Source organism: Pan troglodytes, chromosome 2 (genome assembly GCF_028858775.2).
Source record: "Pan troglodytes isolate AG18354 chromosome 2, NHGRI_mPanTro3-v2.0_pri, whole genome shotgun sequence".
NCBI classification, from domain to species: Eukaryota; Metazoa; Chordata; class Mammalia; order Primates; family Hominidae; genus Pan; species Pan troglodytes.
Window position 1 is genome coordinate 146,249,104 of NC_086015.1, and position 19,179 is coordinate 146,268,282.

General features: G+C 35.7%; 1 protein-coding gene across 11 annotated transcripts in view; it reads left to right on the forward strand.

The window, feature by feature from the left end:
- Positions 1-18,755, forward strand: part of U2SURP (U2 snRNP associated SURP domain containing) — a 57,332-nt gene extending 38,577 nt beyond the window's left edge. For 8 of the 11 annotated variants that reach the window (XM_016942109.4, XM_063807233.1, XM_054681139.2 and 5 more), the window contains 5 exons: positions 3,341-3,500; positions 9,493-9,603; positions 12,231-12,349; positions 13,515-13,691; positions 14,881-18,755. In XM_016942109.4, the coding sequence (XP_016797598.1) occupies positions 3,341-3,500; positions 9,493-9,603; positions 12,231-12,349; positions 13,515-13,691; positions 14,881-15,019 (706 nt within the window). In that variant the 3' untranslated portion in view covers positions 15,020-18,755. The remainder of the gene's footprint in view (positions 1-3,340; positions 3,501-9,492; positions 9,604-12,230; positions 12,350-13,514; positions 13,692-14,880) is intronic. The other 3 variants (XM_063807232.1, XM_054681140.2, XM_063807231.1) reach the window with 1 other exon arrangement.
- The last annotated feature ends 424 nt before the right edge of the window (positions 18,756-19,179 follow it).

Genomic DNA, 19,179 nt, shown 5'->3' on the forward strand with positions numbered 1-19,179 from the left:
GAAAATGTGATCAATCAGCAAGCTATAGAAACACAGTTTGATATGATGGTGAAAACTTGTCTACAATGATGTTTTTTCAGAAATGTTGGTGTGATTAGAAAAGTCAGCAATGATGATGACAAAATATTTACATAATGTTATAGATGTGGCTTGCTAATGGAAATACCTATCTGAGGCTGTTTAGGAATACACGAATTGAGAACCGTTTAGTTCAGTTTGCTTTAAAACAGTGGTTTTCTGAACCCTTTTTATGTTCGTGATCCTATGATTAGTAACATCTTACCATTTTAGAATCACTGCTTTAAAAGTAGTATATGTACTCATAAAATAATTATTTAATTTAGGGGGAGGAAGGGTAGAAAAGCCGTTGAACTGAAAAAAGTATTGTTCTATTAGTTTTATTTCTAAAGGTAGTTTTTTTGGCATAAAACTGATACTTGTGTTAATGTTTGGAATATGAATACATTTTAGCATTGATGTTGGAATACTCATACATTGTGGAAGCCTGGATCACTAGAAGTATAATTTTAGATTTTTCATTTTTCTTAGGAATTTCAGGTAAATCATGATAATGTAAAAATAACAAAGTACAAAGCAAGGAAAAAAAGCTTTTGCGCAGCGTGTGATCCTTGAAATTTTCTCATGCCTCACTACTACTCTCTAGTGGCTGAATCCTAAATGTCTTTACTTAAGGCTGATTTTGTAACTAGTAATTATTATATTTTGTGGCAATATTGTGATTCGTGGCAGAAATGTGATTTTTAAAGCATGTTTTGGAGAAAAGTTACAAAAAGCAATTTCATTTGTATTGAATACTGTATGGATTTAGAATCTTGAATTTGCATGTCTTTTTAAAAAAAGAACAAGAGGAAGAAGCTGTGATAAGATTTGAACCTCGAATTGTGGCTAAAAGCTAAGGCTGAAACCAGTTTAGAAAAACTGCTTAAGCCTTGAAAAAATTATTATAGCAATTTAAAATATTTACATATTTTAAATCATGAATAGAGCTCATTTAAAAAGTCTTAAGTAATATGGTTAAATGTTTAATGTTCAGCCATCTAGACCCTTTCTATGTGTATAAAAACATGCATAACTATTGAACATAAATGATGTAATATTACTGTACGTGCTATTCTGTGACATGTTTTTCATTCAATGTCATTGGTATTATGCCATTTTAATCTGTTTACCTGTTCTGTATTCATCTATGATTGAAAGCAAACATTTTGGTAAACATACAAGGATGTTTACCAAAGAATATTTGAAATTGCAAAAAAAAATTAGAAAAAATTTTACAGGCTAGAATTGGTTAAGTAATCAATATCTGCTGTATTATTGTTTCATAGTAACTGTGACTCAGTTTAACAAAGTCACGTCCTTATTGAGTCTTCTAGAATAATTCTTCAGTAAACATCCATGTTTACATAAACACACATACACTTCAATCTAAAAGCATCTGAAACACTTGTGTAATTTTATGTACCATAAAACAGGAAATTCTTTTGTTTTAAAAAAATTAACTAAAAACTGTATTTAGGAAATTTATGACAAATTAATGAGAAATATTAAGTAAAACTTTTTTTCCAAGAAGAATATTTTTAAACTGTTGGTTTGGACTTTTTTCTTCCTTAGCTAATATTGTATTGAGTTGTACCTGTATGGTGATACTAATGATTTGTGTGGTCCTGAAGATGAAGTTAGTAAAATATTTTAGTAATGTCTAGAAAGGACCTTTGGTTGAGAAATTTAAAAGCTAGTATCAGAGTTTTCTCAGTACCATATCTTTTCTGATTCTGAATTGACAGCCTTTCTTTTTATCTGCCTGGTGTAAATTTTTCTCTCATACAATGAAGGTCTTATTACATAAGACTTTAATTAAATTTTATTTGGAAAGAATTTGATTATAACTGTTTTTACATTATTAAGAATAATTCTACATGTATATTAAAAGGAATCTTTCTGCTCATCGTAGAATGTCCTTAGTACCCAAATACCAACATAGAAGGGCTTGCGAGATTCAAGTATTAAAGGCAAAACAGCGTTTGTTCTGGGTTATGCCAGTAATGTTATCACAGTCAACATTGTTTGTAAGGAATTTTGTTTGTATATATATAAACATTCTGAGTTTGTTTGTATATGGGTATCTTGTTTTGCCCAGATTTATTTGCCAGTAGTATACGCGCGCGCGCACACACACACACACACACACACAACCCAGTCCCAGAATGTAAAGTATTTTTTTAAAAAAAACCATTTGTTCTTTGTGCTTCAAGAACATTTGGTTAATCCTGTACTAGCATTGATGACCAGCTTTACACATAGTTGCTTGTTTGTGTTTCCACTAGACTGCTTCTGGAAGGACAGGAGAATTTTTCTTCTTCATATCCTGAGTGACTTACTCATGATAGTCTCTCAAGTTTTTATTTTCTTGTCTGACCCAGAACCAGTGCAACTTTCAGAATCAACTGAAATGTGAATACTGGTATTTGCTAATATATAAAATGCATACATTGCTTTATTATTAAGGTTATGTGCTAATCAGATAAGGTCTTTACCAGCTGTATTGATTATTTCTTAGTAACTCTGTGACTCAAGCTCATGTATTTTCTAGATTGATTATAGGCTCTGCTGAAGTTACTAAAGGCACACATACAGCTTTTTTTATTTTTATTTTTTTAATTTTCATTTTAAAAGTTTTTGGGGTACAAGTGGTTTTGGGTTACATGGATATATTATTTAGTGGTGATTACTGAGATTTTGGTGCACCTGTCACCTGAACAATGTACACTGTACCCAATATATAGTCTTTTATCCCTCACCCCCCTCCCATCCTTCCATGTCCCAGAAGTCCATTGTATTATTCTTATGCCTTTACATCCTTATAGCTTAACTTTCACTTATAAATGAGAACATAGAATATTTGTGAATATTGTTGCCCACAATATGAGTGAAATAACTCAGGAATGGAAAACATAAAGCTTCTTGAAATCACTCTGAACCGTGAAGTATGCAGAAACTTGATTATTCGTTTCCTTTAACTGCTGCAAGGAAAGTTTGTTGCAAATGGAAGGCACACAGATAACAACATAAGCAGAATTTATTACAGTATGCTTATGTTGAAGCTCACACATTTTCTGTGGAGGAAAGAAGTGTTTTATAAAATTGTCTGTAAAATATTGATCAAATATTTTGCAAAAGATGCTTGAGGTATGAATTGTCCTATTATGTTTTGGCTATGTTATTTAAGCTCTTAAGACAATGAAAAATAAAATAGGTAGACTGTAAAATATGGTACTCTCTTGCTGCCTTGACATACAATGTATTCTGCTTGTTTCTAAAGTCAAGAAGAAGAAAGTGAAGATGAAGAAGATACTCAAAGTTCCAAATCTGAAGAACATCATTTGTACTCTAATCCAATCAAAGAAGAAATGACTGAGTCTAAGTTCTCTAAGTACTCTGAAATGAGTGAGGAAAAACGAGCCAAACTTCGTGAAATTGAGGTTGGTGTTGCAGTGAAACTTAAATTACACTTTATTGGCTTTTCACTTTCTCCACCAAACTAAGTTGCCTCTTTGCATTGTACCTTAGTACATACTGTTCCCTCTTTCTGCTTAGAACTCTTCATACCAGGTGACTTTTCTTCAGGCCTCTTAGTTCAACCATCTATTCACTCACAGTAGCCTTTTCTTACCCTTTTGGACTTACGTGCTTCTTCCTATTTATTTCTGTGTGATTTTATATGTATTGTGGGGTATGTGTGTGAATGTGTATTTTGTTTGTTTGCTTACTTGCTTGCTTATTTAATGTCTGTCTTCCCCATTAGGCTGCACTTTCCATGAAGGGAAAAGACCATGTCTGTTTTCTCTTCATCATTGTATCTCTAATACATGGCACATAGGAGATCCTCTGAAGAAATGGATTCTAATGTATAGATTATATGTATATACATATGTAATACATTATGTGTTATGTACTGTGAGAAATCCATTTTTTTTTTTTTTTTTTGGGACGGAGTCTTGCACTGTCACCCAGGCTGGAGTGCAGTGGCACGATCTCGGCTCACTGCAAGCTCTCCCTCCTGGGTTCACGCCATTCGCCTGCCTCAGCCTCCGGAGTAGCCACCATGCCCGGCTCATTTTTTTGTATTTTTTTAAGTAGAGACAGGGATTGACCGTGTTAGCCAGGATGATCTTGATCTCCTGACCTCATGATCCACCCACCTCGGCCTCCCAAAGTGCTGGGATTACAGGTGTCACCCACCACACCCGGCGAGAAATCCATTTCATTTTGAGTGTTCATAGTATGTAACTAGGAAAAAGTAAAATATTTTCTGGCATATTCTGTTATGTTTACATTTTATTAGGCTCATTTTTAATGTCTGTACCATATGAAGGAGAATAGACATTGAGTGGGTCTTAATACTAAAAGATGGGGAAATGTATAGAAGAGCCCAGACTATCTCAGGCAGACATTTCCCTCCCTTTCCCTTTTCCCCTCTCCCCTCTCCTTTTTTTTTTTTTTTTTTTTTTTTTGGGACGGGGTTTCTTTCTGTTGACCAGGCTGGAGTGCAATGGTGTGACCATAGCTCACTGCAACATCAAACCACCAGGCTCAAGAGATTCTCCCATGTCAGCCTCTGGAGTAGCTGGGACTACAGATGTGCACCACCAAGCCCGACTAATTTTTTTTTTTTTTAATAGAGATGAGGTCTCACTATGTTGTCCAGGCTGGTCTCACCCTCTCCTTTTTAAATGCCTTTTGTTTTGTCCAAGGTTATTCAGACATCTCAGAGAAGGGCTTTGTAATGCCCTCAAGGGGATGAGATATTCCCAGTAAATGCTAGCAGTAGTTTAGCAATCAGTCTCAAACCTCTAAAGAATGTATGAGAGTGAATTTTCATACTGTATACATTCATTGAACAGTATTTTTGAATGCCTACTGTATGTCAGTACTATCTCCCTTACTAACTTATGATACCTATCACATTAGTTACCTCATTGCCACTTCTCCACATAGTCACTGTTGGGCTGATACAAGTTCTTGCCCACCTCTTTGTCAGACATCACCAAACTGAAAAGTAAACAGACAGCATTTTGTTTTAACCTTATGTAGAGTCAGCGTGGTGTCATTTTTAAGTAGAGATGAAGGATTTTCAGAGTTGATTAGTTGATTTATTTTTTCCTGGGATGTATTCATATACATTTTAAATATTTTTCAGGGGATAAGATGTGTGTCAGTGAACACACTCACCTGTGCACCTTTTCAACCTACACATGCTCCTCTTTTACTCCTCTCACCTTATAAGAAGCTCTGCCTTGGCCAGCAGCAGTGGCTCATGCCTGTAATCCCAGCACTTTGAGAGGCCAAGGCGGGTGGATCACGAGGTCAGGAGATCGAGACTATCCTGGCTAACACGGTGAAACCCTGTCTCTACTAAAAATACAAAAAAAAATTAGCCAGGCATGGTGACGGGCACCTATAGTCCCAGCTACTCGGGAGGCTGAGGCAGGAGAATGGTGTGGACCCGGGAGGCGGAGCTTGCAGTGAGCCGAGATCATGCCACTGCACCGCAGCCTGGGCGACAGAGTGAGACTCCGTCAAAAAAAAAAGAGCTCTCCCTTTCTGACCTGATGAAAACTGTTGGAGTAGAAATAGACTTGAGTTAAATAGAAGTGTATTTTCTTGATAATACAAGCTATTCGCTCATATAAATGCCCCAACTGTTTAGTATGTTCTGTTTCCTTATTAACTTAAAGAGAGGAAAGCATGTAATTTAGCTTTTTTGTTAACTTAGGTGGTTTTTACAAACCTTATTCTTTCCACCTTGTATATGCATATATGCGATACACGTGCATGCACATTGCACACATATATGCATACATTTCCATACTTCATGTGCTCTTTTGTAATCTGACCTGTCCTTTATGTATTCAGTGATTATTTCTCCTGCTTTCATAGTGACTGCCTCTCACAACTTAGTTGTCTTTCTGGGATTTGGACCATGAACTAAGTCCTGATTTTAAAATGTTTATCTTGGCTTCATCTTAAAATTATCTAATCTTCTCTTGTATTTCCTCTGAGAGATTTAGTCCTATGGAATAAAGTTCCACAACAGGTGGCAAACTTGGACTAGAACTCGGAGCTCATGAGCTTTATCCCAGGGCTTTTCACAACTAGCTCTCTTCTCTGCCCCTAAATTTGGATATCCATTTCGAGATTTAGAATCCAAACCCTTTTATTGGAGAACCATTAAATTAAGAATAAAGTTCTAAATCAGTTTCTCCAATTAGTTCTATTATATTCTATAGTATATATACTGTAATTTTGCATCCCCACGTGTGTCCTAATAAAGATACCTATAGCTGAACAGTTTGTAGCATGGAATAAATAAAAACCAAATGATTCGTGTTATAAAATACTAACATCCTTTGTAAAAACACAAAAATCTTGTAGCTATATGATGTTGTGGTGGCCAGAAGCCAGTTCTTAATCTTTCACATACCACTGAGAGCAGTGCCTAGGCTGGAGTTTCCTTTTCTTATTCTACTATTGTCCCCATTTCTACCAACAAGGTTGGAAGAGTAGAATAGTGGGTGGGGAACCAAGTGGAGGGTCTTCTGTCTTGTTGAAAGAGAGAGATCACTTTCTGTCCTGGTCCCTGAGGAAAGAGTGAACAGTTGAGTTGGAAGGTGATACCTGTCTGTTGCCTGAAGGTAATAAGGGATGGATAGTTAAGAAGCCATTGCATGGGCCACTTCCTTTTGTGTTGAGACCCTTGATCATCTGTTTTCTGTGTGTCTTGGACTTGTGCCGTGAGCCTCAGTTAGACTGTATCAGCAGGAACTATAAGTAGGGATTGTGTAGTGATTTTTAAAATGATTATCTTAGGAATCCCTTCTCTCCCCTAAGTAACATTTGGGTCTGTTGTTTGACTCTTTCTAACCCAAACTGATTTACTACAAATACATTCTGTGGAAGAGTCATCTTGGTCACGAGAGGCTTCACACAGTGATGAACTTAGCTATTTATGCTGCCCGCCCCACCCCCTTGCTTTCTCAGCCTTACATCTTATCTTTTTAAATGCAGTCATGATTAAAACACACGAAAAATGTAGACTTTTAGAGAGCTTTGAAAGAAGAGAAGGAGAGAACATCAAAGCTCTGATTATAAAAGACCCTGATTATAGAAGTGAAAATATGTCTGAAATCTCACCACTTTGGGAGGCCGAGGTGGGCGGATTACTTGAAGTCAGGAGTTTGAGACCAGCCTGGCCAACATGGTGAAACCCTGTCTGTACTAAAAATACAAAAATTAGTCAGGCATGGAGGCTGAGGCAGGAGAATCGCTTGAACCTGGAAGACTGGGAGGCGGAGGTTGCAGTGCGCCAAGGTTGCAGTGCGCCTGGGTGACAGCGTGAGACATCGTCTCAAAAAATAATTAACTAAAAAGTGAAAATAGATGGAAAAAGGACAGAATTGGAGAACGTATAAGAAACATTCATGAAGTCAAAAATAGTGAAAATGCCACTTGGGGCCGGGCATGGCGGCTCATGCCTGTAATCCCAGCACTTTGGGAGGCCAAGCTGGGTGCATCACCTGAGGTCAGGAGTTCGAGACCAACCTGGCCAACATAGCGAAACCCTGTCTCTGCTAAAAAAAAAAAAAAAAAAGATTCAAAAATTAGGCTTGGTGGCGTGCGCCTGTAATCCCAGCTACTTGGGAAGCTGAGGCGGGAGAATTGCTTGAACCTGGGAGGTGGAGGTTGCAGTGAGCCGAGATTGTGCCACTGCACTCCAGTCTGGGCGACAGAGTAAGACTCCATCTCAAAAAAAAAAAAAAGAGAAAGAAAGAAAATACCACTTGGAATGGGGAGAAATGGTAAAGACTAATTTGTAATAAAGGGGGGGTAACAAGCAAATTAAGTCTTGTTTTTGAAGTATAAATAAAATGCTGTAGTAGCATTTAGTCCATTTAAAGGATATATCAATGTCTGAATAAAATAGAATAAAACGTTAGCATCTACAGTAATTTCATGGGACAAGAATGCTTCCTCTTTCTCTTTGAGTGGAACAATATTGAGCAGATTGGCAGCCCAGTGGTATCATCCAAGATCCATGTGCTTTCTACCACTTGGAGGATCTTCCAGGTCCTCATACTTTTCACCTTATTTGTCCTCCCGTAGAATTCAAGAAGAAGGTATTTTCACCCTTGTAAATTTTTTGGATAATTTAAGCTCCTTTAAGCCTTAGGGTAGTTTTTATTTTAACCACTTTGTGAAGTTTTTATTTTTAAATTCAAAATAAATCATGAATTTATTCTTTTTACTATTTTTATATAGTACAAAATTTTAAGATACTTATGTCTCCAGAATAAAAAGTAAAATTAAGCTCACTTATTACAGGTTTTTCCTCTCCCTGTAACTGATTTTACTAGTTTTTTCAGATCTTTATCCATTGCCAATATATAAGTATATTACATGTATTTGTTTGTGTGGAGGTGTATTAGCCAGAAATCTCTGGGTAAACATGTAGGTGGTCTGTTTTTACAAACAATGCTGCAATGAATATCTTGTAAAATACCTTTGTGCACTTATATAGGTAATAAGAGATGGAAGTTTTTCTGGTCTGGTTTTTTTTTTTTTATTTTAGACGGAGTTTTGCTCTTGTTGCCCAGGCATGGAGTACAATGGTGCCATCTCGGCTCACCGCAACCTCTGCCCACCGGGTTCAAGCGATTCTCCTGCCTCAGCCTCCCAAGTAGTTGGGATTATAGGCATGTGCCACCATGCCTGGCTAATTTTGTATTTTTAGTAGAGATGGGGTTTCTCCATGTTGGTCAGGCTGGTCTTGAACTCCTGACCTCAGGTGATCCGCCCACCTCAGCCTCCCAAAGTGCTGGGATTACAGGCGTGAGCCACTGCGCCCGGCCTGGTCTGTTTTAATCAGTATTTGCTCTTACTGTCTTATCAAATACCCTCCAAATATGATTTAACCTTTTCTTTGTTTTGTGATATCTGGTGATTGCACTGTGAGTGAAACCTTCAGACTGTGTGCAGCTTTGTGTTTGGTCTTACATGAGCTGAACCAGAATGCCACAGCCTTCCCACCTCCCATCCCCACCTCTTTTTTAAAGATGTTTATCTGCATGCTGACTGTCATATCATGCTGGCAGTGTGCGTGTCTTTAGCAACCTTGCTTTTCTAATTTGGGGAACCAGATACCAAATTTGTTATAATTGTGTTGAGAGAATAAGTGAGTTCTTACAGCCATGAAGCACGGTTCACGGTTTTTGAGTCCTCTCATGACCAGAGAGGGTTCCCATCTGGTCAGCTGATTTTTGCCTAGTTTGACTTGTCTGACAAGTGGCCTTCAGGTGAGGTTATATTTTGACTGAGTACTAATTAGTTACTACTTTGCTATAGAAAAGAAGCAAAACAGTGCTTGAGAATCTAGAATGATGAAAATGCTTATTTTTAAAATGTTTTATTTCACAGCTCAAAGTTATGAAGTTTCAGGATGAATTGGAATCTGGGAAAAGACCTAAAAAACCAGGCCAGAGTTTTCAGGAGCAAGTAGAACACTACAGAGATAAACTTCTTCAACGAGTAAGGAATAAGTATACCCAATAATACACATATTTTGAAGTTATTTATTTGACTTCCTAGAATACTGGTATACCTAAAGATGATTTCAAATTATATCCTTTGTATAAATTTTGAATACTAGTAGGGCAATCAGAAACATTTGAAATTTGATATTTTAAAAGTTTTTTGATTGGAAAGGAGCTTAAAGGCAGCAGCACACTATTTTATTCTGAGTATTACCTGTGGACAAGAAGATTAATTCTGCTAAGAGCATGCTTTCAAAACTGGAAAACCCTTCAGGACAAGTCACATTTTGTGACAGTGAGACACCAACAACCCTGAGAGGTGGTACAGAAAGAAAAAGATGGAGGCAGGGTTTGGAGAGTTCTGGTGTTGAGAAGTTTATTTTCATTTCTCATGGTTTCCAGGGAGGGACAGCAAGTGGTAGAATACCTCATTGGTGAGCTCTTGAGTGTTTGAGGGACTTTATATTCTCGTGCATCACAAAATTTATAGGCATGTGCAGAGAATTTTAGAACCAGGAACCCCAGGAATTTTGTTGAGACTGTCGTTGCAAAAAAAAAAAAAAAAAAAGAAAAACCAATGAGATTATATAGAAAGTGAAATAGGAAAGAGCCATAAAAAGGGAACTTACAATCACTATAAAGCTGTTAATGTACAAAACTGGTGTTGGGGAGCAGTCTGGTAAAGCAACTGTGGTGCTGCTCAGACCTGTGGAATGCTAGTACTGCTCTCTGCTGTGTACTCCTAGGCAAGTCACTGCAGCCTGCTTTTTCTCTGAAACTGGGTTGATATTCCCAATTTTGTAAGATTATGAGTTAGATAATAGCTAATATTACTACTGTTACTCTTCATTATAAGTATTTTAGCTATACGGTTCCTATAAAATAGGCATCTCAATCAGGAAATCATTTTCATTTTCATTATCAATCAGGAAAATGCATCCTACAGATCACCAGAGGGAGTCAGTCTGCTTAGCACCACTGTTTAAAAGTTGCACTCTATATATTTGGAAAAAAGATAAATGAGATTTTGTAAAAGATGCTACTTATGGCTGGGCGCAGTTGCTCACGCCTGTAATCCCAGCACTTTCGGAGGCCGAGGTGGGCAAATCACCTGAGGTCAGGAGTTCGAGACCAGCCTGACCAGCATGGATAAACCCCGTCTCTACTAAAAATACAAAATTATCTGGGTGTGGTGGCACATGCCTGTAATCCTAGCTACTCAGGAGGCTGAGGCAGGAGAATCACTTGAACCCGGGAGGCGGAGGTTGTCATGAGCTGAGATCATGCTATTACACTCTAGCCTGGGTAACAAGAGTGAAAAACTCTGTCTAAAAAAAAAAAAAATAATAAGATGCTACTTACATATATCCCATAGGAGATTACACCTTGAGATGCTCACTGTTCTGATGGTAGCAAGCACAAAATACATAATATTTGTGTTACCACTTTAGTCTCCTTTGCACTCTATGATTATAATTGGAGAGAAGGAATATGGTCCTTGCCTGATTCTGTAAATAGTTGTATTAGAACACAGCCATGCACATTGACTTAGGTATTTTGTAGGGTGGCTTTCACTCTGCCGTGGCAGAGTTGAGTAGTTGTGACAGAGACTGTATGTGGCCCACAAAGCAGAGAGCATTTACTGTCTGGCTCTGTACAAAAAGTGTTTGCCAACATCTGGTATAGGTTCTTTTCACCTTTTAGAAATCAGAAGAATCAGCTATCACATAGCTTGCTTGATGCATATGAATCATAGAGAAATTAAATTCCATTTAGTGAAGAACTAAGTTAGTTGTGTGGATTTATTGTCTGTAGCCACTCCTTTAATTATATACCAAAATCAGAATTTCAAATGAGAAGTGGCAGTTGTAGCATCTGGGAATAAGCAAATGTGTTGGTTTTTTTTTGTTGTTGTTGATTCTAGAGTCATGTAGTCAGTTTGTATTTGGGATTTAAAATTTGCAGTGTAATTGGTACTTGTTTCCCACTAATAAAATTTCGATGGAAGATTAATGTGAATAACCATTTTCCTTTTCTAGCCTTTTTTCTTTGGTAAGAGCTCTTTTTGATTAAATCAATTTGTTTGTAGTTAGAGGGATCACTTTTACTGACTATTTTATTGTAATTTATGGAAAGGGCAGTACATTGTTAGCTTTTTCTGATTGGAATTTTTCGGCAGGTGGGACAGTGGGGGAAGAGCTCTGACTCTAGAGCTTGGTCTCAAATTCTGACCTGACTCTCCTGTGTGACCATGCACATGGTACTTAATCTTTCTGAGTCTCAATTTTCATCTCTAGAATAAGGATAATAGTAATTTTCTTAGGGATGCTTTAAATGATTACATGAAATGGTCTGTGGAAAGCTGTTTAGTATGTTGTTTGGCCTGTGGTAAGCACTCAGTAAATGTATAGCTGCTGTTGCTAGGATTAGTTTTATTCAGTATAAGCAAAAGAAAAGACTAGTTTCCCTGAAGGGGTAGATTTTTTTTTTTTTTAAATAGTATTGTACCTTAAGTAGTAATTTAAAAAATTATTTCCTGTAAGAGAAGATATTGTTCTATAAATGAGATTAACCCACATTGATATTTTTAAACAACTTAATATTTTCTATAAAAAATAACAGGAGAAAGAGAAAGAGTTAGAAAGAGAACGAGAAAGAGACAAGAAAGATAAAGAAAAATTGGAATCTCGCTCCAAAGACAAGAAGGAAAAAGATGAGTCTACTCCGACAAGGAAGGAAAGGTATAACATTTCTCATATTTAATTGCATATACTGTTTCAAGATTTGCAGTGGTGTTTTATAATATTTTCATCATTGATGCCAGCAAACTGGAACTGTTTGTTCATGATAAACTTGTTTGGGTAAACTTGTTTGGGTCCTGCTTGCAGAAGGCAGAAATAGCGGAGAAATGGGGCATTTAGTTGGCACTTGACTTAGTTAACCAGGGCATCATCCCTTCACATGGTTTATATGGTATCCTTAGCCTTAGTTCAGTGCAAGGATTCAATTACAGTATTAGATATCAAACCTGAGGTTTAAGTAACAAAACAACTTGCTAGATCTTCCTTGTTGCATCCAATTTAAGCATTTTTTCCAGTATCTGTGCTGAGGCTGCTACTTGTAAACTTGAGTCTTAGTCTTACCTTGAAAGGAGATTGTATACATAGGCCATAGCTCACTTTAAGTCTTCATTCTAATCAAAAGCATTTCTCTTTCAGTTTTTATGTCTTACTCTCACGGTTCCTAAATCTCTGATTGAATAAAGAAAATTGTTTCCCTTAACTGAACTGAGGTTTTCCTAATAAAAAGACCAAGCCATTGCAAATAAAAGTCTAGCTTAGTCACGCTACAGATAGTTACAAATAACAAGTTATGCCAGTTGGTTAAAAGTCTGTCACTTTTTTGTCTCTTATTACTATTTTGACATAGTTTTAGATTTATAGGAAAGTTGCAAGAATAGTATAATTGATAGTTACCCTTCACCCACATTACCCAAATGTTAAAGTATTTCTACTTTTGCTTTATTCTTCCTCTTCTGCCCCACCTCCAACCATTTAAGAATAATTTGCCAACATGATGCCCCATTCTCTTAACCACATTCATTTAACATTTTTAAAAACTGATATTTAATCCAGAGACCTTAATTAGATTTTGCCAGTTGTTTCAATAACCTCTTATTGCAAAGAGAAAATCCAATTTAGTTGAATTCAGTTGTTGTCTCTTGACAACCTATCTTTAACACTTATTTGTTCTTGTTACAAAGGACTTTGAGTATTGTTAAAAGTAACATTACATGGTTAGAATAAAAGAGTAAGCTGGTAGCAATTAATAGCTAATTTAGTAAAGGAAAATGAATACCTGATCCTTTGCTCATTTATGGAATGTTTTGGGGGCTTTGTTCCATAGGAAGAGGCGACACAGTACATCCCCCAGCCCATCTCGCAGTAGCAGTGGTAGACGAGTGAAATCCCCATCACCAAAATCGGAGCGATCAGAGCGTTCAGAAAGATCTCATAAAGAGAGCTCACGGTCCAGGTCATCTCACAAAGATTCTCCTAGAGATGTTAGCAAAAAAGCCAAAAGGTAAATGCAAGTCATTTTTGCTAATATTTCAGATACCAGTTTCCTTGTCATTTCATCAGCTTTTGAAAATAATTTGGTTGGCATACATTTTTTTTTTTTAAGGATTTTAGAAAACCAAAGAGATACACTTTCATTTTTGGTTATTCCTCCCCACCTCCTCATCCCAATCTCTTTCATGACTGAAGTGAAGGCTTCCAACAAGTGAGGACCAGCCAAGAATTTTAAACATCATATCCAATGTTTTCTGTGGAATAGGGTTAGCTGCTTTACTTTTCGTTCTGTTCTTTAGTTTCTATAGAATATTATTTGATTTTTGTCAAAGCCGAAAGAAACACACATTTTTCCCCCATAGCAATATTATTAGCAAGTTCTTGGGTAGATATTTTTGGAAATACATATCATGAATACCATTTTTTCAGTATGTATTTTAGTATTTTGTATACTTTTTTTCCCTTTAGTTCCAGAAAAATGGTTCAGAAATGTTTTATTTATCTGGTGATACATAGAGGAATTTTCCTGAGAGCTAAAACTGCTTTGTATGCTAATACTTTATTATTGTAACTATTTTTAGTAAAATCTTTACAGAATAGATACCTTTCTCCTTTTCTAAATGGCACCTGTATATATATGTATGTATGTGTTATATATGTATGTATATGTACATGTATCTTTATTGGTTTGAGTAATCCTTCATGAAGAGCACTTACAAAATTATGTCTTAAATGATGCCCTTGAATGATACTGCAGTAGTTGTTTGCTTCAGGATGATAAACTTCAAAGCTGCTGTGTTTTTTAAATTTTGTGAATGATCTTAGGTGCAACTTTGAACTTTATCTTGTAGATTAAAGGTTCAAATTTGGGGGTTATCAGTCACTTGTGGAGCTTGTTAAAAATGCAAATTCTTAGTTCCATCCTCCAGAGATTTTGATTCAGTAGAGCAGTGATAAGGCACAGAAATCTGTCTTTATAAACAAGCGCTCTACTGATGATCATTGATGCAGTGCATAGTAAGTACAAAATAATCCGTGTGTGTGTGTGTACAATAGAGTTTAAATTTTAGAAGTTCATAGTCTTGTTGCAGTGATTTTTCACTGTGCTGTGTTAAAGATCATTTTTGATAGTTTAAGGATAAACAGTTTTGATCACATGAGTACTTTATCAATTGGGATTTTTTTGTTTGTTTCCTTAGATCACCATCTGGTTCAAGGACACCTAAAAGGTCTAGGCGATCACGGTCTAGATCCCCTAAAAAATCAGGAAAGAAGTCCAGATCCCAGTCCAGATCTCCACACAGGTCTCATAAAAAGTCGAAGAAAAACAAACACTGATGTAAATTTTTAAGATGCTGTCACTTATTGGAAATGCGATTTGTTTTGTGCCTGAACGGTCTGTTTTTTAAAAAAACAAAAAATCAAATGAAAGAGCATTCCTGGGGTTTTTTGTTTGTTTGTGTATGCATGTGTAATCTCATGAGCAACTGCATCTGTAGATCTGTCATTGTTTTATATTGTGTAAATTACTTTCATTGTGGCTATTTCTCAAGATGAAATTTTTATTGTTCTAATGGATTTCATCAGAAATGTGTATAATGGATCTGCTGACAGTAGTAGTATTTTGTTTTAGGATGTTGTGACTTAGCAAAAATAATACAGATGTCTTCCCCCCTTTTGTAGCTTTGACAATTTGAATTAGATTTCAAATAAAATCTGAACAGAAAACTATAATGTTGTTTTTTTGCCCCACCGGTGATATTAAGTCCCTTAAAGTCCTACTGAGTTTCACACTACTGTTGTGTTTCTTATACCTGATGCACTTTATAAGCCCCAGTGTTCAAGTAACTTCAGTTTTATATTTACTAAGATGACTATCCAAATTAAGGGACCTGAGACTCCTGTTTGGTGGTTTGCTAACCATTTGCTTTTGATAAGTTTCTCTTGGGTAATACTAATACCCAGATATCAAAGACTAGGTAGATATGGCATGGCATTTTGTTAGTGGAATGCCTGGCTAAAACATTTTTTCACAGAAGCAATATGATTTCCATACATCCAACCCATGTTCTGAGCAACTACTTACTTTTAGGGGGAAATTAAATATCTTTTCATTTCCTCTTCTATTATGAAAGAAGTTTATTTGTAAAACAAATTTTCTAACAAGGTTTGGCCATAGAATTCTCTTGTATGATCGTTGACCTTTTATAATCTTCTGTAGGCTATCTTTCAAACACTGGCATCAGAATATTTTTTATAAGTTTGTGTTTAAACAGCTTAGTTGGTCCCCCCCCCACTCCCAAGAGACTTGGGTTTAGTTATAGCTTTAAGTAAAATTTAAAAATAAAATGTTTTTCAGGAAACTTCGTATCTAATGGTTTGTAAATTCAAGGTGCAAAAAGTTGATTTAAACCATTTGCAGGGTTGAACTCTATTATGAAAATAAATTTGCTACGGTATGAGGAAGAAATAAAACTTGTGTAATGTTGGTGGTCATAATACTGCTATAAATATAATAAAGGGTTATGTAGAATTGAACTGACACTATTATTTGTGAATCTTGATTTCAGTTTTTTATGTAGGCACTTCATACAGTGGTTTGATGGGTTTTTTTTTGCTCCCTAAAAGAGAAAGTAGAAAACTATTCTAACAATGGATTATTTTGATTTAGCTTGCTTTTTAAAAAAATCTTTTCAACTTGTTTTACTTAATCTTGCCTAGTCACAAAATAAGATGTGCACCCATGGTTTGGAGAGTTGCTATATTAGCTGAGCAGTGAGATACACTATTTCCAAACGGTGCACACCTACAGTAGCTTTGGAAGTGAGCCAATCACTGTTTTACTTAATGGTTCTTATCAGCATGCAAATATTGCTTGAAAGTTATTTCCTTATTCACTGTTTTGTTAGTCCATTTTGTTAGGAAACATTAATTCCTAAAAATTTGTTCAGAATAATTAAAAGTGAACATTTGGTGCTGATACTCAAAAACCTACAAATGTAGCCATTTAAAAAGTAACATGTTTTTCTTCTCTGCTCATTGCCTGGGAGAATGGAATTTTATATAACTACCTTTCTTTGCAAAAATAATGGTCGTGTCGAGTTGGTGGTGATTTTGGCATTCCATCTTACACTGGTTTCTAGTATAGGCTTAGAAATAATTGGTCAGGTAATAATCTTTCCAGTCAAGTTGCAAGGGATGCTTATTTCTCTTTAAAAAAAGACATCCTGCAGGATTAAGTAGAAAATTTTAGGTCAGTTTTGGGTGCTTATTTGTAATATTTTTCCTACTGCATTGGAGTTTAGCAGTTCTTTTTTTCTGGATCCAGATACAAGTGTCATGGTTTATCTTACAGTGGGTGAAACTGACTTTCTTTTGGTTGGGTGGGTGAGGATTTCTTAGGCCTGATAGAATATATATTCTGTGAAGTTTGTTAATGTACATATTAGATTGTATTGGATTTTTTTTTCTTGAATTGCAAATGGTATTATTAGATAGGTTATTTCCAGTTTTACTTCATGACAAATTACCTAGAGTAAACCTACTTAATACTCCCATGGATTCTATGAAAGTTTAATGGGATCAGAAATTGGTGACTTATAAGGGGGAAGATATTCTACCATATTTTTATAATAGCTTATTATTCATGTTTCTTGTCTGAAGGACACTCAAGTTACAGAGCAAAATTTCTATAGGTTGACTAGAATGTTCATAAGCATGGTCTTCCAGTTGCAGGAAAGATCATGTTCTATCTGTGGACACTTACTGTCCTCTACCACAGCTACATGCCAGAATTGTTTTCCACAGTTCTTATAAAGGGCATGACTTAGGCTGTTTACCCTCCAACTTAATGTTTATACACAGGGATTGTTTACTAGGTTAATGACATTTAACTCCCCTCTCTTCTGTAGGTGAGAGAAAATAAGTAAGTCTTGATCTGTTTCTTACCAAAGAGAGACAGACCTATGATGGAAAATGATCATGTCTCTGAATTTTTTCTTTAATGTCATAGTTCCTTATTACAGATAGTAAGCATATGGGAATTTCTGAGCTATAACATGTTGAGAAGTTAGAAATTAAAACTAACACAACAAAAGGCGCTGAATCAAAAGATCTTTGCTTTTATTTGGCTCAGAATGTTTTTGGCTTTTCTGCTAAAGATGGCAGAAATTACTCTACACAGACCTGATTTTTCTTTATTGCAGACCATTCTTGTGGGCTTACCCTGAGACTTTTATCCCAATTAGTGAATCTTGGAGGGAATACTTGCTTATTTATGACTTATGTATTTCCCCCCAAACTTTAATATTCTTGAGCACTTGAAAATACTTTTGAGAAATTTTAACTGTGATTAAATTTAGGTTTATTAGAAATATTCTGTACACATTTGCCTCCATGGTGGCATAAGTTCTGAAAAATTATATGACCGTGACAATAGTTTATCATCATCATTATTGTTATTCAGAATAAGGGTAAATAAATCTCTGTATTGCCAAAGTGACTTAAACTGTTCTGATGACCACACAGTGTGATTTCTTTAGCAGAGAAAGTTGGTTTTAAAAATAAATAGTACCACTTTTCTAAGACTGTACAGTTTAAGGTTTTTTGTTTGTTGTTTTCCTCTTCTATTAAGTTTTAGTGAAAAGCCTAATTACAGAAAATTGTGCAGATACTAATGAAGATACTAGTATAAGTTTAAAGGAACATGTGACTGTAAAATCTCACATTTACAAAGTGCTTGATCTCTTCATATTTCACACGCATGTTTTAGAATAGATTTTAGGGAGTGTTTAATTCATTATCCTTTTGACTTAAAATTTTTGTTACCAACTTCCTAGGACTTAGATAATATATAAATAAGTACAAATCCCAGGGGAAGTGTTGTGATGATAGACTAAAAGGTGGGAATGTGCTGCTGTTCCGTGAGCCTTGTTCCATTGTTGAAAATTTGATGCCTCAGTGTTTATTCAGTACCACCTCATGGAGCTTCAATGTAAATGGATTATATGTATAATTGGTAATTTGTATAGTTTTGTAGATTGTAGATTAAATGCACTCATCATGTCACATGTAATTGTGCTTGGAGTATTTGTGTTTTATTCTTTTACTTCAACAGGTTCTTGTCTGTTACATCTCTGGTGATTTGAAATATCAGGAAAGAGTTTGTCAGAAATGAGAATAATATAGTTGAAATCAGTTGGGCTAAAATATTCTACAGCAAGACAATTTCTTTTGGGTGAACTGATTCTATAATTTACTTACTTTTAATGTAAGGATTAGATTTATTGTTGAGCTGCTTTCCAGATCAGACTGTCACTTTATAGTTTTTCTACATAAAGATTATATAGTTGCAAACAAAGGTTGTGAAATTTCCCTTTTGTTGTTTTTGACTTTTAATTAATAAAAGTACATTGTTTTCATAGCAAACTTAGACTGTCCATGTAATTTTCTCCATATTGTTTTTCTGATGCAAGCCCAGTTAATAATTAGTTTTTCAG